The following is a 25,602-nucleotide window of genomic DNA, read 5'->3' as shown; positions in this document are numbered from 1 at the left end:
TTGATATTTTGGTAAAAATTATCCCGGAAGTGCCTCAAACGGCAACGGAAGAGAAAATTCAGACTTCTCGCTAATTTTCAGGGTCTTGGCATCTGTGGCCTTAGATGCAACAACTATGGCTTCACTACGAAATAAAAGGTCAGAGAAACACTTTATCGAATACTGGAGTAGAAATATCTTTCCAAGTTTGGCCATCCCTGTTTAACGTAAAATAAAGTCATGCCACAGGTGTCCAAGTTTAAGAATTGGATTTTTTTTAAACAATAAACTATACAGATATGGCAAAACAGATTAACTGGCAGATCATTTTTCTTGAAAAAGAAAAGATGCCATACATCTAGAAGACTTTCCACAGAACTAATATAAGTCGGTGATTCTCAAACTTTGGTGGCCTTAAGGATCATTGGAGATTCTGCTTCAAACAGAGCATGTCTCTACCCTGCAGACCTTCACTCAGGGGACAGAGTGGGTGCAAATCCACATTTCTGTCTGGCCCAGTAGGTGGTCCCGATGACGTCAGCCTTGACTCGCACTATGAGAGATTCTGCACTAAATCACACACACGGTCACTTAGAAAGGCCAATTTTGAGAAAATGAATATATTTAAAATTCCGTATGTATTTCCTATGAACAGATCAAGCTCAGAGAAAATTATTGTTTCTAATTTAGTCCTCCATCCCAAAGACAAGGAGAAGAGACATAAGCACAATTTCATTGAATGAACTGGAAATTTCCATTCAATTTTCTTGAAGAGATGAGAAAGCATTTCTAATGACACTGCAAATTGGGAATCTTGGCAACATTCAAATGTGGTAAACGGTCTTTGTCTTTGAAATGTCATCTGCAGTGACCAGCGAAGCCAGTAGGGACCGAATGCCCTGCTTATTTTTACCACAAAGGCATGCGATTTGGCTTTTGGTACCGGTCTGAACTTGCGTATGCTCTGAATTGCTAGTTTATTGATTTCAGGACACCGTTTACAAAAAGAAAGGTCTAGAAAATTGCTTCTGTATTCAAATCCTGACCCTTAGAATCCTACTGCTCTTCTATGCTCAACCAACCAAATCTTCATGTTTATATAAACTAGTGACCCAGGATCTGTTTACAAAACACGCTCAATTACCCCTCGCAAAACCCGCCTGCTGTCGGTCTTGCCAAATGTGCCTCACTGGGGAATGCACTGCTCTGGGATTTCTGAGAGAATAAGGCAGGGCGTAAGCAGAGACAAACCCTGGAAGACACAGCTCTTACCCCGGGATAAGATCCTTCTAGCAGTCGGGCCGCAGAAGAGCCAGCCCACAGTTAGGGAAAGGAAGTGTGGCCCCTGGGAGGCCTGGGGGCTGCCCTGTCCCTGCTCTGGTCCTGGAGCAGCGAAAGCCCGAGCCCAGGGATGAGCAGGGCCACCAGGGAAGGGCAGCCAGACCCGCATTATGCAATTAGCACAAAACGCTAACTTCTAAGACTTGATTGTTACAGCTCTCTATTGACTACGGTTTCCTTCTGAGACACGGGAGAGCAGAATCATCAATAAAACTGCTTGACTTGTTAAAATATTAATACAGCACTTGGGAAGCATGTAGCCTGTGATGCAGACACGAGCTTTGCGGTTAGAAAACTTCATTATCAGCACCAACGCTCAGTGATTTTAGTGGCGTCCCTCCCTGCAGGACCTCGGCTCCCAGAATCACGGCAGGACCCTCCGGGCCCTGACCTCACACGTTCCGTATCTGCTCTCAGCCCCTGGGACGTGAAAGCCCCAGAGCTTCTCATTTATCTGCCTGGAGACAAACACGGGTCAGTATTCCAAGCACTTTGTTTCCAGCTCCTCATTTTGTTCTGTGTTGTTGATACTGATTCAGGGAGTGTCTTAGTTAAGCCAGGGAATGTCAAAGGCTGCAAACCTACCAGCTTCCTGGAGTGGTTTTCAGGAATAATTACTAATGAAATGCATCCATTAAACGACAAAAAAAACATAATTAGTGGTGCTTCGTCAGAAACATAGACTAGCTCACAACCTTTTGCTGTAGTTTCATCACATACACAGTAAACCCCTTCACATAACAGGCGTCACGTTGAATTTAAGCAAAGTCTAAATAAGAATAATACCATGCTCAGCAGATCAAAAGGAAAAGCAGCCTTGGTCCACAGGAAAGGTCCGAATAAACTCAGGAGGGGGGCGTCTGACAGTAAAACACAACTGTTCACAACAAGGTGAACTAAGTCTGGTTCACCTGCCATGAGACGCACGCGGACGAGACATAAGTTCTATTCGGTTTGAACCTTTGGCTCAGGACGGAAGGCTGCAGCCGCAGGGGATTGTGGGAGCCTCACCCACACAGGGGTGAACAGGGCATGTGCACCCGCATCCAGGGGTGAAGAGTCCATCCTCGGGACAAAGGCCGGAAGCACACGCAGGGCGTGTGCACAGGACCCGAAAAACGTGCTTTCTCCTCCAGACTTTGGTTCCCTGACTCTGAATGAGAAAAGTGGCCTCCTGGTTCACAGATCCAGCAGGTGGTGACCCAGCCACGGTCACGTTCACCCTTCCCTCCAACGCTGCCCAGAGGTCCTTTCAGCCCCTCCCCACCAACACCACAGGCCCCGAATTCAGCCCAGGCGGCTGGCTTCGGGGGGCACCCCACTTTCCCAAGGACCCCAACTTCATCTCATTTCATATCAGGCTTCACAAAACATGTCCTTTGAACAAAGAATGTCGAGGTGAGAAACGAGTGCGGTTTTTAAAGCTCACAGAGCCATGAGGTCACCGGTCCACCGGCAGCCGAGTGACCCTCTGCCCCAGGTGGCACTGACCACAAACCCTCTTTCAGCTGACGGCCCAGCAGCATCTGAACCTTGACAACTGGAGCACATCTCTCCACGGGGAGCCCAGCACTTCTGCGGGGGGACTCAGAAGTGTCCGGAGGTTAAGAGCAAGCTGGCCTTCGGTCTGGAACCAAAAGAATTTTTTAACAAAGACTCCGCAAAGTGAGAGCTGCCGGATTTATGCCCGCTTTTTCCTGAGTAGAAAGTATATAAACCCATGGGGAAAATCATTTTTATTAAAAATAGAAAAGAATGAGCGTGTTGAAGCTTTGGCAAGTAGCTTACTTTTTTGCAGAATAAATGAAGCGGCAAGACACTGGCAGGCTAGTGGGTTCCCTTCCTGTGATGGGGGTGGTCAGCTAGGGTTGATAAATGCAGTGATGGGGAGGGCATCTTCCAGACATAAGCAGCCCACCCTTTGGGCTGGGCTTTCCTGTGGGCTGGGGAGCCCTCGCCCTCCTCAGAACACTGGTCCCTCAACCCGTCTACTCAGACCATGGCACCCTTGGGGTCCGGGTGACCTGACCGCACGACGGCAGCTAATCCGTCTTGGGATTAGCTTGAAGGGACTTCAGGCTTCTGGGGAGCTTATCTGCAATTTCGCTCTCTGGTACTTTCATGCTCTTTATTCTTTTCCCAAACGATTTTCTTTAACACAAAGTTATCCCAGAGATACCTTTTCTATGATGGTAGAATAAAGTTAACTAGTACGGTCTGGAGGGAAATCTGGAAACCTGCAACATATGACTACTTACAAGTTCAATAATCAATGTGTAACAGTCTGTTACACATTGGATACAGGATATCTGCAGGGCCGTCTACTTGTGGCTGGTGGGTACATCATGCCAGTGGTATCTGACACTTGGGTTTCTGAACCTTACATGGAATAGGTAGGTTAGAAAACAGTGGGAACAGAATATTCACAGAACTGATTACATCTGAGCCAGTCACGTGCTAATCATCCCCAAGTGTTGGTTTCCTTCTTGGGGAACCTGTCTATTGCTCCACAATGACAATAACACACCCAGACGGCCCTGGACAGCGGCCCTGTGGGTGGATTTTGGACATATGACAGTTAATTGTCTGGGAAGGAATTAACTGCAGGGCCAGCTCCCAGAGCTGTTATCAACGTGGAAGCAGATTTTAAACACCAGGGATAAACTGCCCCACAGCAGAGCCCAATCCCAGCTCTGTTCCGCCGGCCCCACTAGGGGAAGTCTCCGTCCCCACCCTCGTGCCACCCCGTCGGGTGACTCCACCTGAGCACACGCCCTGGAGCCCCGCCTGGCCCTCTGCCGTGTCCTGAGGTCGTCTGAGAAGTGTTAGGAAAGACAAAAGTTTTCAGGTTGGTGCTTTCCCAGAGTGCAGGATATTACCCAGCAGGACATTAATCTTCTTCGTGCCTGTCCAGATGCCTCACTTCATTTCATCAAATTTACCTCCTTCTGGGGCCACATTCCTTCCCCAAGTCCTCATGTCCCTTCATATTCTGATATCAAATGCCTTCAACCCTCTACATGCATCAAATGGAAAAATCAAACTACCGGATTTTAGTAACCTCTCAACCACTCGAAATCATGGCTTTTCCCTTTAGATCACTAGGGAACACTCTTCCTGTGTGCTAGAACGCAGAACGGTCAACAGACCGCCACCTCAACTACTGACCCTGTTTCACTCTGCCGAGAACTGCAAAAGCACCCTCAGCTCGATGTCTTCACGACGAACGTTTCCACGTGCTAAAATGAGATTATCCTTACGGTAAATATAGGGGGAGAAAAGGGGCGCATTATTTAATATTATGCAGGTCATTTCCCCCTGCATTTTGATATTTTCTGTTTTCTGGTTTGGGTCAGTGGAGTATTTTAAGGGCAGAGAACCTGAGGCCTGGGTAGACGGGGAGGGCGGTGGTGACCCCCTGAGGACACAAGGACTCAGAAGCACATGTCCCTGGGGTCCCACGTCTGCTTTCCGCAGGAATGGGACTCAAAGAGCACCCTCAGATGAACATGGGGACCTTTGTGCCAGCGGCTTTGTACTATTACAGGTAACCTACAACGAGGTCATCTGAATCTGGCTGCTGCAGGAAGATCAGTTTCTCCTACTTCCCCATCACCCACCTGGCCCTTCTCCAAGGGTGCTTCCTGCTCTCGGTGCCTCGCAGTGTCAGGACATCACAGCCTGAGTGCACAAGACAGCCGGGGAGCACCTGAGCTCAGGTCTGTCCCACACTGGTGCCTCTTCAGCGAGCCTTTTCCCCCCATGTCCTCGGAGCCCACCGTGCACTCCTCTCCCCTACCGTCCCTGGTGGGCACCGGAGTCGGTCATCAGAGCCCCAGTGGGAGCCTCATGTGTGTCCAGCACCATGACTGGACGGGGCAGGCGAGGCCTGGGCCACGAGGGACCCGCTGGGAGGGAGGACAGGGCCCAGCCCTAGCTTGAGGAGCCCCAAACCTTTAAACCAAGGCCACCTGGGCAAGGTCTGGGACAGAGGGAGCCGCACCTCGCAGAGGAAGGACCGTTCAATCCGCAGACACCAGCGCGTTCCTGACTCACGGCAAAGCCAAGCTTCCCTGAGGACAACCTATCGTAGGTCGATCAGCACGAACTTCATTACACTTCAGGGCACTGGATCCCTAGGTTACCCAAGAAGCAGGCTACCCTGATGGGCTCTGGGGACCCGTGTCGCTCAGGCAACAGAGAAGTGCCTACAGTGAAGGATGAGTGGGTGTGGGCAGGGCACAGCTCAGGCCTCTTGGTCAACTAGACAAAACCTGCCATAGGATCGTCTGTAAGGGAAACCGTGCCGAGGCGAGAGAAAGCAGGGGTGGGTGGTGGCCAATGGGACCACCTTTCTGAGAAACCAATGTGTCATCTCACTGCCTATCACGTCCTGGACCTGGAACATCACAGCTTCAAGTACCAGCACCTAGAAAACAGTAGGACGGCCTGAGCACCCTATACACACACGGAGAGTCAATGTCATGGGAGGGGGCGTGTTTCCAACACCTCTTGCCAAGCTTCCCATTGGTCGTGTCTATTATTTGCTAATTTACCCAATTTAACGATGAGAACTGTAGGTCTCCATGTAAAGATGGATTCTGTGGAATTAAAGGTGCAGGTTCTACTGCATTAAACGTGCTACTACAGCAAAGATTTTAGTTAACATCCAAAATGCTTTCAATTGCACTGAAACTCAACATCAGGTTCTTACTAAATATCGAAAGGAAGCATTAGACGTGGAGCACAACAGCCAAATGAAAAGCCACCAGATTAACCCTTACTTTGCCTCCAGTGAAGGGAAGACACACCCGCAAGTTATCCTGCATACCTTGCTCTTAGGTCTTCTCTAAAAAGCGCCTAAGATCTTACAAGAAATTCTTTGAAATTCACAGTGGGCTCAACACCATCGGGGATGCGATTAGGTTTTCCTTATCCTTTCAACCACATACCGCGTAAGACATCTTGGGGACACGTGCAGGGCTCGTAGAGTCAGAACCAGGGTCCGAGGGGCTCCTCCAGCTCCTCCTTACGTCCTCCAGGGCACAGGTCACTACCCAACATTTCAGCCAAAGAAGAGCCACAATGACATTCACAAAATTTTGCATCTGTTAATTTTAAGCAGTGGTGTCGCTGTCTATTACCACGTTTCCACCAAAATCAGTTCTTTATAATAATGAATGTAAGACACGAGGAAGATTTAGATGCTGAAATCATTTTTGTTAAAATCTGGCATTAAATTTCACTTTAAACATTCAGCCAGCAGATGCGGGTGTCAGAAATCGGGGGACGTGGAGTCCAGACATCTGGGCTGCACACCTGGCTGCCCCCCGCCGCCAGGGGCCTCAGGGCTCTTCTTATAAAATGAAGGGTCTGATGAACAGATCCCCAGAAGCTCCCTCTAATTCCCCAGTCTCCCGAGAAGGAGATCCCGTCATTTCTTCCTAAGAAACTGCTTGGGGGACTGGAGTTTAGGGGTTATTCCATTTGAGGAGCCCTAGGGTGTTTCACTGTGCTCGTCTCAAGCACGCATCGCATGGGTGTAGCCTTGTAAGTATGAGGCAAGTTAAGTGCACCTGAGAAAATCTTCTGTGCTATCAGTAAACCAGAGTGAATTTTATCTTATTTACAATTAATTAAAAGGTATCTTCAAAGGGTCTCTAAAGAGTTTAAAATCTCAGTGAGAGAAGCATGGATCAATCAGGACAATAAAAGCCAAACACCTGCTATTTGAAAGCTACGTGTGACTCAGACACCAGGAAACGAAAGGACAGGGAGGAACAGCCCGGGAGACTCGGGGCTGCTCCCGCCAGGACACCCCCTAGGCAAACACCCAGGCAGCAAACACCCCGACCCAGGGCCCAGCCACAGGTCCACGGCGCCCATGGCCCTCCCTGGGGTCGTCCGACATGTGACTAATTCCAAGAACTTATCTTCCAAGGATCCCTTTGGGAAATGTTCCCTGCAGACGCCGCAGCAAGCTTCCCACCCATGACCCAGAGTCCTCGTCTGAGGACCCAGTGGAATCAGCCACAGACACTCTGGCCGTGGCCGGCCAGGCTCAAGCCTCTGGCCTGAGTGCCTCACTCACACAGAACCTGAGCTGAGAGCACCTTCTTACATGAGCCCTCGTGCCAGGAGCTAACCCGGCCCGGGCAGGTGAGCTTAATCACCCGTGTCCCAAGTTCCTCATTTGCAAAATGGGAAGAACTGAGCGCCCACTGCACGGGGGGCGGAGGGTCGGGAGTCAGCACGGGGCGGGGGTGTCACTGCGAACGAGGCCTTGGACGCGGGAAACGTCACCTCCACCCTGACCTCCACGCTACCAACCAGAGCAGCGGGAGTCCTTCACAAGCTCCCTATGTGAAACTGCTGCATCGTATTGATCCCCAAGCTGCACCAAACAAATGAGCTCTTAGTTATAAGAGGAGAAGGGTAATAATAATAATAATTATTATTATTATTATTCCCCAATAATATTGGGGAATGCATACAATATACAACATTGTATACACAGCTGTATATTGGGGAATGCATACAATATACAACATTGCATACACAGCTGTATATTGGGGAATGCATACAATATACAACATTGCATACACAGTTGTATATTGTATATTGGGGAATGCACACAATATACAACATTGCATACACAGTTGTATATTGTATATTGGGGAATGCATACAATATACAACATTGTATACACAGCTGTATATTGGGGAATGCATACAATATACAATATTGTATACACAGTTGTATATTGTGTATGGGGAATGCATATAATATACAACATTGTATACACAATATACAACTGAAGACCCCTAGCTTTCTGCTCCTGCATGTGGAGTTGGCCTGACCGACCACAGGCCAACTGGGGAAAGAGCTGGTGTTTGTGGAGAGCGAGGGGCAGAAGAGAGCAAAGGCCCGCAAAACACAGGCTCGCTGTAGGCGTCAGGCGAGGCTGCAGCAGAAGGCACGGCACGTGGCACCTCCACGCCGAGAAGAGCCAGGCGGGGGGAGGGCTCCTGGGGGTGCTGGTCCAGCCCGGGGCCTTGCTTCCCTCCCCGGAGCCGGACTCTCTGCCAGAGCCCCAGGGGGGACAAGGTGATCAGGGCAGCCTGGGTCACCCATGTGGTGACAGAAAAGGACAGTCCGCCTCCTGCAGCACTGGAGGCTGAGCCTGTGGCTCACCCAACCCTCCAGAATCCGCAAATCCAGGAATCACAACCAGAGTGGTGGCCCCAGAGCCCCAGACCCCCAGGATGGGTGGGCACCGTGAGACCACCGCCCCCTGGGGAGGCCGGCTAAGTCCTCCTGCCGTGACCACTAGTCACCTCTGAGGACCAGAGACGGGGCCGCAGCGAGGCGTCCTCCTGCACCAAAGCCGCGACGTCCTTGTCTTTGGGACACACCTGCAGGATCTCATCATCACAAGGTCCCTCCAGTCTTTTCCAAACAAGTCCTAGAGGCCCGAGTTGTCCTAAATCCCACATCCGAGTGTGTCTCATGACAGGACCTACAGTGTCTATCAGAGAAGGACAGCAAACCCGAGGCAAGGGAGCCAGGAACAGCTACAATGAGAGACGAAACAGATCAGGGATGCTCCTCTTAGACTAAAGGGAAGAGAAGGAGAGAGCTTCTGGAAAACCAAAGCTTCTGGAAGAGCCAGCGCCTTCCCTCCAACGGGCCTACTGTCCAGACGGAGTCCCGGCAAGACCCTGAGGGGATTCGGGCTCCGGGAGCAGAGGCCAGACTGCCATCGCACCCCCCATCCCGCAGGGCTCTCCGAGGCGGCTGGGAGACGTGTCCTCAGCCACCGCAATGCTGTGAGAGGATGATTTCAACCACATACGTGAGACTGGAATCCAGCATCCTGCATCTCTACAAACGGTGTCTCCGGGTCACTTCATAATTCAGAGGCAAACACAGGGAATGAATCACTGTCATTTAGCGAGTCCCACAGGAGGGCCACTGTCACCGCCTGTCATGGTCCCCAGGCCTCCAGGCTCACCCAGGACGCGGCTTCCCTGAAAGACAGGCCATGGAGGCGGCAGCCACGCGGTGGCTGCGTTTGCTCTGAGGTTTTGGTTCCTGGGATGCAGTTAACCCGAAGCCTCGCATGCTTTGGTTCAAAGTGTTTAAGCATCTACCCCACTCGACACCCCACGGGAGAGCCCAGGTTACCACAGCTCGCAAGTGGGGCTGAGTGACGGGAAATCTCAGGAGACCGAGGCCGTCCAGGAGGGGCACCACTCTTCCGCATTTCGTACCGTTTGCCCAGATGAAACAATTCCAGCATGACGTGGAAAAGTAGCCACGTTACGTTCACGTGGGTAATCGTGCCCCTGGCCGGGTCTTCTTACCAGTCCTGTTGCCTCAGTTTCACTTTTATTTCCCTGAGCGCACATCTCGCAGGCACAACTGTGAAGACAGCGCTCGTTAACCTGACCTCGTGATGAGCTCCCTGCCTGGTCACCACGTGGGCTGTTAAAGCCCCCCTCTGCTTCTCGCCAGCTCCTCCCCAGGGCCCAGCCATTCCCACCACTCTCAGGGGACCTAATCTCTGCTCTTCTCCCAGGAGAAGAAACCTCACCCTTCCTCTGACCAGCTGCACCTGTCGCCCGAGACTCCAAGGCACTGTCCTGAAAAGGTGATGGGGCTTCTCTCTCCCATCTCACCTTGATCTGGCACCAGGCTGCACGGCTTTGCTGCCAGTTCAAACGAGGCCAACCCGACGGAGGTCAGCACAAGGGAGGACGTCACCGGGAGGAAGCACGGCCACTGCCCTGGGTCCCTCCGCTGGGTGGGACGCCCGTCGGACCTTCCAGGGCTGACAGGCTCCCGGCACTGCCACTCCTCAGGGGGAGACTGCCGCCTGTCACAAAGTTCGCCGTGTACTTCTTTCACATTTTAAGGAAAACTCATATTCCAGCCCCAAGCCAGCTGCCCCGTTCCCATGCAGGGTGTGGGTGGAGGATAGAACATGGCCTTGCAGTGAAGACGAGTCAGCGGAACAGCTGGAAAGGCCGAGGGCCTCCTCGCCCAGCATCACACCTGCACCACCAGCCTGGCCCCCGCCCAGCATCAGGGCTGCTCCAGGAGCCTGCCTGCACCTCTGCTCTGACACCCGGGAAGGCTCCTCTTGGCTGCCCAGCCCTCCTCAGGGCCCTTCATGCTCCGCTCACCCCCTGCATCCTTCCAGGGCCCCAAATGAGGCCCCCACCCGTCTGGTGGGTGGTCCTCTGCACAGGATGCTCCCAGCCCCCTCCCACCCCCCTGGCTGCCTCCCAGGCCCTCAGGGCTCAGCTGAGAGCCACCTTCTGGGCCACATTTCTGACAGTGACATCTGGACACTGGCCCCAACCCTTGTCCATTGCTGTGTCTGCTGGACAAAAGGCCACATGACGCTGGACGGTGACCTGTTAGCCAGCGACGGGCACCCAGCTGAGAGGTCAGGTCCATCACTCCTCCGCGCACGTCCAGACACAGCCCGAGTGCCGTTCGGTGATTTTACTTACACGTTTCACGGTGCTCTTGCTTACCTTTTCTCCATCAAAGCCCCTCCATTCCCCAGGATGTGTGTTAAGGGAATCCCAAAAGCAAACTGATGGAACGCTGGGCTGAAGGATGAGTCAGTTACGTGCCCCACTGGCAGACCTCCAACCCCCGTCCCCTGCTCTACCTTGGGAATTCCGAGACAGGGAGGGATGCTGAGTCCTAAGAGCTTGGATCTCACTGCTGCAAAGGTACAGAGGGCTGTTCTGAGCGCTCAGTGAAACTGGAAAACCCAGAAAGTAGTATTAAAGGAGAAAAAGTGAAAAAAAAACACCATTTGTAATTTTTTAAAAAAAAGTTAGAATTTGGTTTTGAGTCAAGTTCTGGGTTAATTTACATATTTTCTCAGACCCTCCACTTCACTGAGCCCCAGTCCTCGGGCCTGTCTGTCCTCCCTGCCCTGACTGGAGACCCGAGCTCCCTGGTGTGGGCAGGAGGCGGCCTGGCAGGGTCACAGCGCAGACGAAGGGCGAGGCCGGCTGGGAGTGACCACGTGCACACGGCGCAAGACTGCAGAAAGCCCGAGGGCTGGAGAGAGACAGAGAGAGACAGAGACACACAGAGAAGGAGGGACACAGAGGTTAGCTAACTCTCTACCATGTCTTGGCCAATGAAATTCTTGTACCCTTTTGTGTTAAATTAGGGGGTTGGATAAGAAGAGCACCAGGGCTGACGTGGCAACAGCCCCCAGGAAGAAAGGCCTGAGGGGGCCCCTCCCCAGGCCTAAGCCCACAGCCCACTTCCTGACCTCAGCACTCGGGCGACACTGCACGTGCGCCCACACCGAGGATTCCACACGCAGGGACAGGACAGAGCGTCCGGGGCGTGGGGCGATGCCGGGCGCCCAGGCCCCCTGGAGTCTCAGGAAGCCTCTGGGACCCAGCATCACCTGCCGGCTCCCCGAGTCCCCCTCATAGACACGGGGACCACGGCGAGGCCGGGCTGAGCCTGGAAATAAGCCAGGTTCTGAAGAGGTCGCAGCTGCCAAGGGACCTCAGAACACGGGCATGGCCCCTCCGCCCAACGTCTGCGGTACGACCTGCAGCCACGGCTGCAGGCAGTGAGGCTGGCCGTCCTCTTCAGGTAAAAAAAGAACAAGGGAAGAAAACGGCGGCCGAAAGGAGGCAAGGGGAGGGAGCGTTGGTGAGAATTTGAATGGGGCCAATTAGGACTTCTTAAACCGCCTTCAGATCTTTGGATGCAAAGAAATGTAAATGGTTTCTGGCCAGAGGTCGGTAAGAAAGTGTCTGAGGGAAGCGGGGCCGGGGCGCACCTCCCCGAGCCTTCCCCCAACAAAGCGAGTTTGCAGATTTTATTGGGAAAAGGCTCGGCTGGAAGAGAGGCTTTGAAAGCCTGAGCACAGACTGTTGATTTTCTGCAGTTAATGTTCTTTCGGGTTAAAATCCATCATAAAATGGACATGTCTAAGAACGTCCACCCCCGAAGAACGCTGAAATACAATATTAATTTAGCCTGCAAGTAAGGGAAGCCACTGCTTTAAATAAAATCCATTCACTAAGTGACCAGATCTTGCAGCAGAAAGGAAACTGCATCTGCCGGCAGCCGGGCCCAGCAGACAGCCCACTGGGGCATCTTTCCTGGCTTCATTTATTAAAGCCAAAATCCTGCCTCGGGTACACAGCACTCTTACCTGGTATTTGAGTAATCGCCCTGAATTTAACCTGCATATCCCAGACTTCCAAAGAAAGTTGCTGGAAACCTCAAATAAAAACGTCCCTTGGTTGTTAATTCCCTAATTTAGTGTCCCTGCATCATGAGTCAAACCTCTAAAACTGGAAAGTTGAACGTGGCGCCTGAACCCAGACTAGGTGACGACCCAAGTCGCCAAGTGGCAGAAGCTTTGCGGGGGGTGGAGCCCGAGCCCACCGGCGGACCCCTGCCCGCCCGCCCCGGCGGAGCAGGCTGCTCTCGGGCGCCCTCGTGTGGCCGGCGACGGAACAGTACGAAGAGGCGCTTCCCCTGGAGCCGCACCTGAGTCTCAAGCCGGGTGTAAACGGCGGAGAGATGCCACGGGCGCAGAGAAAGGGATTCGTGACTCCACCTGGATTATATCTCCGAGTGAAAAGAAAGATCTCGCTTTGGCAACTCCCTCCAAAAGATAAACCTCTGAAGAATGAAGACCTGATGAGCACGAGCCCATCATGTGTGGATCCTGCAAAGCTACAAGCTTAGTCGACGTGTACGTTCAGGTCAGAGCTGTTACTCACTTTCCTTGCCCTGAGGTGTTTGCAAAAATTTAAAACACACGCACCCACGAAAGGAACAAGGCGGCTTGGCAGGGCTGTTACCAGCACCGGAAACCGGCTCTCTCTACTTTACAAGAGAAAAGTGCAGGCTGTAAAGACCGTTTACTGCGTTACACTGAAGTTTCGGTCCGCGTGCGGGATGTTCTCACGCCGGTGCTGGGAGAGCAAGTCGGTGTGCCCAGGAGACGGCAGCCCTGCGCGGTGCAGCACGGGTGGAGACCAGCGCTGCCTGAGTACTCGCAGCGGGTCCAACACCTTCCTTCACAAAGTGTCCGTACCGGGCCTGAGTAAGAGTCACAGGACGCGTACTTGGGAGTCCAAGTTAGTGTTTGATGATTTTTAAGTCACCGATTCTTTCCGGGGGGCGGGAGCACGTACCCAAATCCCCTGGGGATATTTCCTGGTTCAGGGAATCGTTGCAGCAGAGACAAAAGGCCCTGGGTCTCATCTCCTGGGAGTGAGTCCCAGCCCATCCCTCAATGTCCCCAGGCCAACCCATTTACAGGAAGGTGGAGGAGTGCTTAGCAGATTTACGAGAGCCTGAGGGGCTAGTTCCAACCTGGTAACGGGGTCAGGACGCAAATCTAGTTTTAACAGGAATAACGTATACACCACTTACGGGTTCAAAACATTCAGAGAAACAGTGCTGCGGGGGTGGGGGGGGGGGGAACTGGCTTAACGGAACCTCAGATTCAGAAAGTGACTTGGGCAAGTGGGCCAACCACACCCCAGTGTCATCAAGCAAGGTTATGCTCCCCTGTTGAGATCTTGTGTCTGGTCCTGAGGGCTCGTCAAAGGGTGTGGACCAACCGGAGCTCAGAGCGGAGCTTGGTTCAGAAAGCAGAGGGGGAACCTGCAGGGATGCCTTAGAAGGGAGGGTGGGAAGTGGGAGCAGGTGGGCACGGATGTCCGTAACGCACCTCACTTTCCGAGCCCCTCCAACACGGGAAGACGGAACCGGGCCCGGGAGGAAAGGGTCGGGACAGGAAGATACAGAAGAGGCACAGAGGGCATCTGGGCTTCAAAGACCTAGTGACCTTCCTTAAGTACATAAATACGTGGCCCAAGGAAAGCAGATGACGTGAACTGTCGACTGATCAGCAGACGACAATTTTAAAGATTATGTGATTCTCAGCCTGTGTTAAAAGCAAGGTCCTCCAGTGTACCCAGGTCCAAGGAGAACCCTCCTGATGACAGATTTTATTCCATAGTCAACGGCATTGGTGCAGGGCACCAGAATTTCTCCTTATCTCTCTTTTTAATGTTTAAAACTTTCCACGTATCTGTTTCCCAAGGACAAAGGTCTTCCTGGCCTAGACTTTCCTTGGCGAGGGCCCTGATGTCACGGTCAGTTTGGTGCCACGGGAGAAACGGACCTTCCTCTCCTCCTCCTCTGACACAAGCACATGCAACGCAACAGCCACAGTGGCCTGGCCGACAGCTCCTGCCCCTCTGGCACAGACGGGCCTGGCCCTGAGAGCAGAGCCCTGACCAGCGGTGGACATGATGGGAACTGAGCTCCGTCTGTCTGCCCCTGACTCGGCCACCTCCCTGTGAAGAAGGTGACAGTCCCTTAAGACAGGGGCAGCAAACACTTAAGTGGCTGATCTCTGAGAAGGAGTGAGGGAAACCTTCACATGTATCTCCTGCTGTATAAAGCTGATGTCGCGTCACAGGAGGGGCTCCAGGCGCCATGCTGCCCAGAACCCTGACCCCAAGACTGGCCATGAAATTCCCAAATGCCACTCACTCGGCCGTCTTAAGCCTGCAGCCAGCACAAAACCACAGGACAGTCATTTCTGTCTTTCAAAGGTCAAGTTTTTAAATTAATTTTAAATGTACTTTTTTTTTTTTAAGTCTTGATGACACAGACCCAAGTCCTCTGCGGAATGAATTGATAGACAACTGAAAACAGACAATGCGCTAAATTCTGCTAGATACCTTCGTTCAGATCTCTTGAATTGTTTTTTAAAATGATAAGCATAAACGGAATTATTTTATTTTTATTTTGTACTCTCTGCTCCATACTTAAGAGTGTTTCTTATCAATGGCGTGACTGTATCTTATGACATCTCTTTATGTGAATCTGATGTGTAATGTAGGGAACAACCCCACAGTGACATCCGAAACTGAGGAAGTGACCCAGAGCGGCTCTGTGATGTGTCTTTGCATTTGTCTCTTTTTCTCAACGTTATAAGAAAAATTATCGTAGCGCAAGGAAAGTGCAATTATGTGGATGGAGTTCATGTGAAGAGAGATGAACCTGTGCGTGAGTTAGTTATGTGAGTAACCAGAAACAGTTAACCAGATCCAGGGAGGAAAAGGCAAGTCTACGCTAGGTTCTTCTGAAGATGAAGTTGGGCCCCAGAAGCGCTTAGATATGAGCAAAGAAAGGGAGAAAAGAGCAATTACACGTCAAAACCTCAACACTAGGGTTCAGTCGTGAGTTAACGCGTCGGAGCGACAACACCTAACACGCTCAGAGTTGTCATGAGACGGGTCAGTCACGCCAGAGGTAACCATGGCAACCACAAATCTCACCGTCCTCAACGGACAAGGTGCCCTAAGAAATTAAAATCAACAGTCTTCCCACTGGGCAATGTACTTTTTCATCATTCCTGAGAGTAATAAAAAGACATTTCTTATGCACTTTTCATTGAAACGGAGAAATGTGGCTCCCTGGCAGGAGTAAGGGGTCCACTGCCCAGCAGTCAGCACTCACGTCTGGATCAGACAAGAGCCAGTGCCACCTTCTTCCGAGGCCCCGAGGCCCCGAGGCCCCACCTCATGAGCCACCATGGCCTGGGCTAGGGAAGGGTCTGTCTTTTTCAGTCCGCTGGGGACTGGTATGGGATAGACCTGACCAGGGCAGGCAAAGCCACGGGAAATGAGACAGATTTTCTTAATCCCAGGAAGGAAATCTCGTGTCTGCCATGCTGTCATCTCATAGGCAGGCTGGACCCATTTGCTCCTGGAGCCTTGATTATACGGAACAGAGTCAAAGATAAATACACAAAACAACCCACATTGGGCAAGATCCACCTATAGACTAGAGCATTTGGGGGCTAACAAAGTGATGAACTTGTTCTTTCAGCAGTGACTAAAACCCAACAGATGTGAGAACATCCCAAATGAAACGGGCCTAATAGATTCTGCCGTGCATCCTAAAGTGTTCTGGACCAGGGATCAAACACACACAGACGACCGTGTGCATCTAAACTCGTCATGCTTTCTGGGACTTCACTATTATTGGAAGACTCTTTGCCCGCAACCTCAAATGCTAAGAGTTGGCTTACCCTCCGACAAAAACATTTTAAAAATCTGCCATCGGCGTGGGCTTACTGATGGACAGGGCCGGCAACACGATGCTGGGGATAAAGTGACTGCAGTGGCCTACCCACAGCCACCAGGCCAGAGCGCGGTAGAGGGGGCCTACGGATGCTTTTAGGGGAAAGAGTATGAGGGGAAGAAACTAGAAAACCTCTTACGGATCTCAGCTAGTGCTAAAAAAGAAACAGTAACGTTAATGGTCATAGGAGAAGCAAAGGGAGTTCATTGTAATTTGGGCAGAGGCCTAAAAGATAAAGAAAAAAGATGACCAGGAAAAAGAAGAAAGTAAAAAGAGGGAAGATATGTGTTGAAGGAAGAAACAGTTCACTTACTGTACTGACGTTGCACCTTCCCTTAACTGCCAGTTTAATTGGTTAATATCCCACATCATGCCATACGTAACACAAACCTGGATATAATTACAGCGTTACTAGACATTCCGAGAGGGCCTCCATGCTGAAAATTCTGATGAACTCTGGACAGCTAGTACAAGTTTCCGGTTATAATTTCTTGTTTCTCAATCACGACAATATAAATGTGAGGGACTATTTCACTGGCCTCTATTTATTTGTCTCTTATTACAAATCCTTGCTCTTTGGTCTTCAGCCTGGGACTACAGAACCACATAAGAATGCCTATGATTATCACTTTTAGAATAACTTCTTCTTAGCCCGTATGAAACTAAGATTTCATTTTCTGAAACCTTTCCTCTCTGGGGCTTCAGTTAAATATTCAATATATTAAGTGTTACTTAAGCTCTAGAGATGTACAAGTATTAATAGGGGGATCTTGTGCCACGACCAACACCATCAACTGGGGAAACATAAAGGTGACAGTTCTAGTTTCCTATAAATGAACTCAGAAAATTATCTCTTCATTTTTCTTCTCCAATTCCAAAATCTACCTGGAAGTTCATCAGTCTGAGTCTATGACTCGTATGTGTGGAGCAGTGTACCTTTTAATTCAAAAATATGAACCGTTACCCTTGCCCTCTACACCAGTGTTCCACCGCCAATCTTAATAACAGCCGCATTCTAAATTCCTAGACTCTCAGGAAGGCTTATTTTGATATAGAATTACTGAGAAGTCTGCTCTGTTCTGAACCGTTGCGCCCTGTGTTGGTTAGATCAACGCCCATTTACTGCACAATCGTGTTATAGCCTGAAGTTGCTTATACCTTTACCTATGGTCTTGATTTCAAATCAAAATTCAAGTTACTCCTCCAGATGTTTGGGTTTGCAGTCGCCACGTAAATGGGCTTCTAGGCTGGAAAATGTTGGTGATGTTCAGTTTCCTTTTCCTTAACCACCTCCGTGGTCCGTCTTCTGCTGAATGAAACGCAGCCTTCCCAGAGCGGCAAATGTACTCAGCGCATTTGCAGTGGGAGAAGAAAGAAACCGTAATCATTCCCTGGGAGCCTGGGCAGTGAGCAAGAACAGCATCTAGCAGGAGGGTCCACAGTCGCCCTGGAGCTGGAGGGGCACGCCAACATCCCAGCAGCATCAACATTAGGCCCTCTTGTGCCAATAATGACACACTGTCACATGTATATGTGAGCAAATCCTGCCTTCCCAACTCCTTCCTTCTCTTTCAAAGCAAACAGATACACACAGGGGTGGAAAACAGCCACTTCAACTCTGTCGGTGCACGTCTCCCCGACCGACAAGTCCTTTGCCCTCGCCGTGTGCTGGAGGCCAGCCAGGCTGGGAGGGAAGCGGCAGGGTCGAGCTGGACCATTCTCCCAGGAGACCCAGCCGCCAACAGTGCAGGGAAGCCCTCCACCCTGCCTAGGGAAGAGAAACAACCTCGGGTTGAATTTCTAAGCATCTGGATCAGGGCAGTGTCCGGGGCTCCAACAGGGCCTCTGGAACATGGATACGGCGGAGCCTTGCTGGTTAGGCTGCTGGGAGATCAACGAGAAAACACACACAAAGCGCCCTGGGAGCAAAGAAAGCTCAGTGGTGGACAGGAACCGGGGGAGCATCGTCACGGGTGGCCAGAAGCCACATGAGAAGGGGGGCCGTTGGCCTCTGCGTTCTCAGTGTGGGCAGAGTTCCCCTCAGGCAGCTCTAAAATCAATCCACTTGCCCCCCGGAAGGAAACACCCAGGGCCGGGTTTACTGGCTGTCTGTCAAAGTCCGCATAACCGCCCCTGTGATGCGATCACCTTTGAGGAATAGAATGATGTGTAACCAGACCACTTACACTGGCAGGTGTTCCCTAGTCTCGGCCACGAGCAGAAATTTTTTAAAAAGTCAACCATTCTCATGAAAAAATGGACATGATCCGGCCTTAGAAGAAGAAGGAAGAAATAGAGGGGGACCAAGATTCGGGAAGGGTCGATACACTTCACAGCACCGTCTGCTGATTGGAAACAACACGGGGCTCACGGATGACCAGGCGATTATGCAAACCCTCAGAAAGTCCTAGGAAAACACACAAAGGTGCCATCTCTGAAGAATAACTTTGGTGGGGAAAAAAAGACAATTATCAAGCAAAGCAGATTCTCTTAGTCTTAAACAGCAAGTAGCAGAGGTGATCAAACCCACTGACACATCTGGCAACACTGTCCCCCAAACTAAGACCTTTCACTATAGGGAGAAGAAAACAAAGGCGTCATCCAGGGAAGCCAGCAACAAGCTTCTAACCCCCAGAGGCAGCGCCTCTTCCTGTCTCTACGAGAGAAGAAAGGGTGTACAGAAAGGGGCAGACGGGCGAGTTTTCTCACTTGCCCGTCCACGCGGACACCATCCACCTCAGTAAAGCTCATACTCACCCAGAGCAAAGCCCTGTGCTCTACACACACATCCCTGACAGACAGAACCACCGTGAGGCCAGTGTCCCCACACCTGAATGACACAGACACCTGTGAAAACTATGGCATCGGGCCCAACGGCATGGCTGCCGTCAGGAATAAGGTGTATTACAGAGCAGACACATGCCGGGTACGTGCACAAACGCCTTACCTTTAATCCCGGCAACGCGCTAAACACAGGGTATTGCTTCATCCGCACTTTACAGATAGGAACACTGAAAATTAAGAAAGCTAAGTAACTCGCCTCGGGTCACACATCCAGACGACTTCTAGTGGTCACTCCCAGTCTCCCAGGGACGGGCACTGTCTCTCTGATTTATTAAAGATCAGATGTAAATCTTGCAGAGAGAAAGCCACTGCTCTGGAAACAAGAGATCCCCAAATACTGGGAAACGATCTGAAAAGAGATGAGCACCACAGAAAATCCAGCACCTCCGACATTCCCTCACGGCCCATCAGCAAAACTTCTTGATGTCTTAGATATGGGGGGGGGGGTTGTTTGCCAAAATATGTTGTGGCTTTAAGCTTTTCTCCTGGGCGCAAAAGCAGCACAGCGCTTTATCTGCAAAAGCAGTTTTAAGGCAAAAGGTTTCCTCAGGAAGTATAGTCAAAGGGGGCCACATATGTACCATTTCTGCACAAGAATCCCACCTGTAGCTGGCATCACTGCCACCCGGGAACTCCTGAGACTGGGCAGCCTTGGGAAGGCTAAGGACGAGGGGCTTAAAGTAAATGCTTAACTAAGAAGAGTGGAGGGGAGAAAAGAGAAGAAAACCTATAGAGATTTCAGTTATTCCAATAACTAACGCCCTATTCTGCTTTTCCAACCCAGGAGGTTCCCTCAGGGGAGCACCCAGATGACATGTACTCTGGTCAGGAAATCTGTGGCCACCGTGGACAACCTGCTGCTTCATCTCTGGAAGAAACGTGGGGTCTCATTTTGAGACTTGGCCTGTTTCTCTGCGGCCTTGCATGCGCTATGGCGGGGGAGGGCGTCTATGCGCCTGTGTGTGTATAGATGGATAGACACACGGATACATAGAGCAAGGCTTGCTCCACCGCCCCTCTGCGGAGATAAAGGCTCTACAGGGAAAGCTGAGCGTGTGAAAACCTCCTTCAAGCTCCAGTTAGCAGTTTCTAATCTACAAGTCATTTGTGAGACACAAGGCAGGGACCCCAGAAGAATTTTAGGTATGAACCGTGAACTCACTAACTCCCTCCTGGTACTGCTCGAAAGGAAAGAAAAAAAAAAATGAAAAAGAGGCTCGGGGGCTGCTTGAGCTTGGCTGAAAAGCAGAACCCGGCTGCAGCCCATCTCACCCGTCGGTATTTTCGATACAATAAACGCCTTCTGGACGAGTCCCTGGCCACTTAAAAGCATCTCCCCACCAGAGGTGTTCTCTCTCCCTTCGTGTTTTCTCAAGCACTTGTTCAAAAACACATTTAAGTGGAATGTTTTCGTTTCTGCAGATTGCATTAATTATGGGTTTGCAAACACTGCAAGCCCACGAGGTCTGCCCGAGCCGGGGGCTGGGACACCAGGGACCAGCCGGCGGCCGGCGGCTTGGCTCGGCCCCTGCGCGGAGCTCCGCGCTTGGCACTGCGCGCCGGGCGGCCGGGCCCCGCCGAGAAGTCGCAGCTAAGAAAGCAAAAGCCGCCGCGGTCGGCGCGGTGACCCTGGCGCTCGGTACACCCGGCGCGGGGCCCCGGGGCCGGGGAGCGCAGGACGCGGAGCCCCCGGGGGCCCCCAATTTCTGCCTGCTCTAAGCAGGAAGGAAGACAATGTTCACTTGTTGTGTCATCTGCTTCCTCCAAGTTCACGTAGGGAGGGTCTCCGGGAGGGTCAGGCGAAACTTGCGGGGCCCACGAGCAGGGCCCCCTTGGCAGGCAAGCGCCACGCGGTCCGCGCGGCCGCGCGCCGAGAGCCGAGCCTGGGACACACCGGGCCGGGTGGGCGCCGAGGCCCCGCCGGGGCCGCCCTCGGACAATCCGCCGGGCGGCGCCCTCATCCTGAGACCTGGTTTACGCGCGAGGCCCTGCCCACCCCCCGTGGCTGGGGCGGCACGGGACCCCCGATCGCACCCCCGGCCCCGTCACCCGTGCCGGGGGGACCCCAGCAGCCCCGCGCGCGCACGCCGCCGAACCGCCCAGGCCCCACCTGTTTCGGCCGCGCGGGCGGAAGGAGGCGCCACCTCCCCGAGGGTCACCTGCTCCCCGTGCCTGGGCGCTTCGGCCTCAGGGGACCGCGGGGACCCCGCCGGACCCGGGCAGGAGGCGGCACGGCGCCACCGCCAGGTCCCCGCGGGCTGGGACTCACCGTGAGCGCCGAGAACTTCTGCGCGGGCGCCTGCGGGAGCAGCCCCGCGAGCAGCGGCAGCCAGAAGAGCCGGGGGAGCAGCATGGTGACCGGGCGCGGGGCCGGCGGGGCTCTCGGCCCCGGAGGGCGAGGGCGGCGCTCGGAACAGCGGCCGCGCCCTGCGCGCTGGCACGGCGGCCGGGGAGCCGGCGGAGGGGCTGCTCGGGGTCCTCTTCCCCAGCGCTCCGGGAGGCCCGGACTCAACCAGCTGCCCTCCCGGCACCCGGCGGTCCTCCGCGTCCTCTGCGGCTTCCCTGGCTCCTGTCAAATAACTGCCGAGCTTCCCGGATCCTCCTCCCGCCCGCCCGCCCTCCTCCCTCCCTCCCGCCCCCCAGCCCCACCCCCCGCGCCCGCCGCCGCGCCCCGCTCGCTGGGCTCGGACGCCCGCTCTGCCGAGGGGCCGCCCCGGCGCGGGTCTGCGGCAGCAGGAGATGGAGAGGGGGCCCCCAGGGCTGTGCTGTATCCCGCGGGTGCTGCGTGCGCCTGCCTCCTTCCCTGAACGCGCGCAGACGCGCGCACACACACGCACACGCGTGTACACACACACACAAATGCACACACGCGGACACGCACACGCGTGCCCACGCCAACGCGCGCGCACCCTGGGAGGGCCCCCGGCACGACCACAAGATGCGCATCGCCCTCCTCCCATCCCAGGGCCCTGACCCGGTCCGCGCAAGAACGGCTCTAGTGGCCGGTGCATCCCACAGAGTTAACTCGAAGCCTAGGTCAGTCCCCAGCCATCCTTGGGTCTCCTGGAACTCTGGGCTCTAATGCTACCTCGTCCAGCCCAGATTGTCGCCTCTCAAATCTGTTGATTGATTAGCTGGCTCTCCAGTAAGGGCAGCTGTCAGCACAACACGAAACACCACCCAAAAGGTTCAAGGAGCGTGGCGCACCTACAGCATTTTTCTGCAGGTGAATCCACTCGGGGGCTTTTAGGGGACCTGGAGATCTTGGGTCTGACGTTCACGTAGCAGTGACCTGGGGCAAGTGTGGCTGGCGGGAACGTGGCTGCTTTGAAAGCGTTTCAGGTGTTTCTGAAGCAAGCACAGGGGGTGTAGAGGTTGCAGACTCGTCGGTGGAGACTGGTGGGAAACCAAGAGAATTCTGCACTCTGGACAGTATCCATTGCAGGCAACATTGCTGAAATAGTTTCTCCTTGGCTTACAGCTTTACAGGAAAGAGCCCTAATACTAGCTCCCACAGAAAACCAAAGGAGTGAAGATTTTCAAGAACAATGCTTCGATTGACTTGTCAGGGGCACTGAGAAAAAGAACAAAACAGAAAATCCAAATCGGATTTTTTAACCCCATGTTTAATCCGAAGCTTTGGCAATGAGTTGGGGGGTGGACAGGGCTGTATCAGCAGATTTGGGGCCTGGCTGTTGAGACAAAGGCGGGGCTGTTCCAACCACTGGGTCCCACACGGGGGAGGGAGGTAGAGATCTTGGTATTTTCAGGAGGAAAGCGACACACATAGAGCCATGGAAAGATGGGGAAGAAAAGTATCTCCTCTTGAAAGAGGGCTGCTCTGTGAATTCTCCTTCAAATTCCAGAGCCCAGAAAATCTATTAAGTACTTAAACACATTCCTCCTGGCTTGAGAAGGAAATTATAATAAAACTGGGACTGCTCTTGGGTCTGAGAAACAGGTGAGCAGAGCAGCTGTAGATGGCGAAGTAACCGAGGAATACTGGCAGGAAATGTTAATCAAAAATCGAGGTAAAAATACAAAGGAAATACTGCATACCACTAATTCTAAGATCATCCAAAGAGGAAAATTTGCATATGAAACCTTTCAAAGCATTCGCTGCTAAAAATTTTGTTTTTCCTTTTTCTGCTTTATTGAGAGAACTACAAGCCGATAGCTGAAATACTTATTTGCTATTGTGCACTTTTCTATAGAAGTCAGAAGATTGAAAGCATGTTCATTCATTCACCCTCACAACTTCAAGATGAAGAACAAAGCAAAGGAGGGCAAATGTCTTAGCCAGAGCACATGAGCAACAAAGGCAGGACCAGACCCCAGATGCCAAAACTTGCCATTCTGGCTTTTCTACTGCACCTCCTTTGAGGTAGGGAGAAGCAGGGGAAGGGGCTAAAGAAACCCCCATGGCTCTCTAGGTTTTTATTCAAGAAGTTCAACACATCTCTCACGTATTAACAACAAAACCTCAGGGAGTCCAGAAACATAAATGAAATGTATCGTCCAAAGATCCAAAGACTGTCGGTTCAGGCCACAGGTGCTCACAGAGTCCTGGATGCCAAGTGCTAGTTTCTGAGAGAAGCTGGAAGTAGAGTTGGGAGACAAGCAGTTTCCATTTTTACGGAGAAAAATAATACATTTATTAAAAACACTGGGAAATAGTTATGTCTGTCTGTCATTCTTACGTCTCCAGGAAAGTTATTACTGGCATGGATACCAGATGGGTGCAGTGTTAGAAAGAATACATTCACTTAGTTCAAAATTAAGACAGGAAATAATCAGCTCAATGTTTTCCAAACAGTCCCTACAGGACAGACAAGCCTGTTGAAGAAGTTCCCTTCTCTTGGAAATGTGAAGATAAGGGCCCATTCTAAATTGTGGGTGATCGATTCAGAATTTAAATTTTTGTCACTGATGAACCTTATGATAAAGAGAAACTAATGACCCACTACTCCAGCCATCCTCGCATTTCTGAACTGACTTTCCCTCTTAGGCCATTAGCAAAATGCTGTATAAGGCGTACTGGCTTACTTTTTTATTTATTTTACTATGCTAAAGTTGCAAAAGGATTCTTTTTCTTGCTGTAGGCATGATATAATTTCATTATTATTTCTGGCTAATTCGTGTTTGGCCAGAAAATTTTTCTCAGGTCATTTTCCCACCTCAATAGGCAAAGCATAAGATCTTTAACCAAATGTCCCTGCTGTTTCGGTGTCTCACAGAATTTACCTGGGAGTCACTCATCCTGAGGGTCAGCTGAGCGGGCATGAGCGAGCCCTGGCCAGTGTGTGTGCCCCGGATGTCACGCCACCCACCAATCACCGTCAATCACTTATTAATATGTTCTCCCAGTTTCTGCTTAACTCTGGCAAGAAGAGTCTTTGAGGTTCACTCTCTTTCCCCTGGGTAAATTCTGGATAATTGTCCCCTCTGTGTCCTTGTGTGTCCTGTCAACTCTCAGAATTACCCCCAGAGTTTACCTCTGTACAAGAGAATTGGCAATTTCCGGCGGTTTCTGGAGTCTCTGGCCTCTTCTTGGCCTCTTCACCTGGATGAGCTGTGTCTTCCCTTAAGTTTGTTCTCTTCAGCCCATGACCCTCACATCAGTCCTGGGCTTTTAGCCCAAGCCCCCAACTCCAGAAACCCGAGTGCCAAGGAGGGGGTCACAGACAGACAGAGCTGACTGTGGTCTGACACAGTTAGACAGTGCTCAGGGAGCTGGCCTTCACCGTGACCATGGGACTAAGTCAGCGGGATAGGTTCTGTTAAGGTACAGACTGGGTGGACCCTTAGCCTGACCCAAGCCTCTTGTCCCTATTTGTAGACATTTAAGTAACAGATAACTTGAATCTGTCTCTGTTCTCAATAAAATCATGTGGACAAATTTCTTCTGCCATCTCACGATGCCTTATGATATGTATTATGACAACACTTTTCAGGCACTTTATGGAAATTTTTAATAGATTGGAATGTGCTGGGTGTTTGATACAAGTCATCTAATTAACTCGATGGAAAGTCAGCAAAGCCCATATATTACAGATGATAAAAATAAGGCCAAGGCGATTACAGGACCAGCCCAGGTTTACAGGAGTAGTAAGTGGTAGGAGAAGGACCCTAGCCCAGCTTTGGCCCCACAGTGCCGGATCCTTCCTCCACACCGTCCACACCTTCGAGCCACAGAGACGCCATCACCGCCGGGCGCTGCTTGGCATGTTGCTTCAGATCCACCACCAAACAAGTAAAAAAAAA

At 51.9% G+C, this 25,602-nt stretch overlaps 1 protein-coding gene across 4 annotated transcripts in view; it reads right to left on the bottom strand.

Moving 5' to 3' along the window:
• The window catches only part of SMOC2 (SPARC related modular calcium binding 2), a 156,620-nt gene extending 134,689 nt beyond the window's left edge, over window positions 1–21,931 (bottom strand). For 2 of the 4 annotated variants that reach the window (XM_089922262.1, XM_089922263.1), the window contains exon 1: window positions 21,608–21,931. In XM_089922262.1, coding sequence (XP_089778388.1) covers window positions 21,608–21,691 — 84 coding nt within the window. In that variant the 5' untranslated portion in view covers window positions 21,692–21,931. The remainder of the gene's footprint in view (window positions 1–21,607) is intronic. The other 2 variants (XM_089922264.1, XM_089922265.1) reach the window with 1 other exon arrangement.
• Between the last annotated feature and the right edge of the window lie 3,671 nt (window positions 21,932–25,602).

The sequence above is a fragment of the Delphinapterus leucas genome, chromosome 12 (genome assembly GCF_059928025.1).
Source record: "Delphinapterus leucas isolate spDelLeu-1000000601 "Yukka" chromosome 12, BTC_Dleu_Yukka2, whole genome shotgun sequence".
NCBI classification, from domain to species: Eukaryota; Metazoa; Chordata; class Mammalia; order Artiodactyla; family Monodontidae; genus Delphinapterus; species Delphinapterus leucas.
The sequence above is the reverse complement of the archived record's forward strand: the minus strand, read 5'-3'. Positions and strand labels throughout refer to the sequence as shown.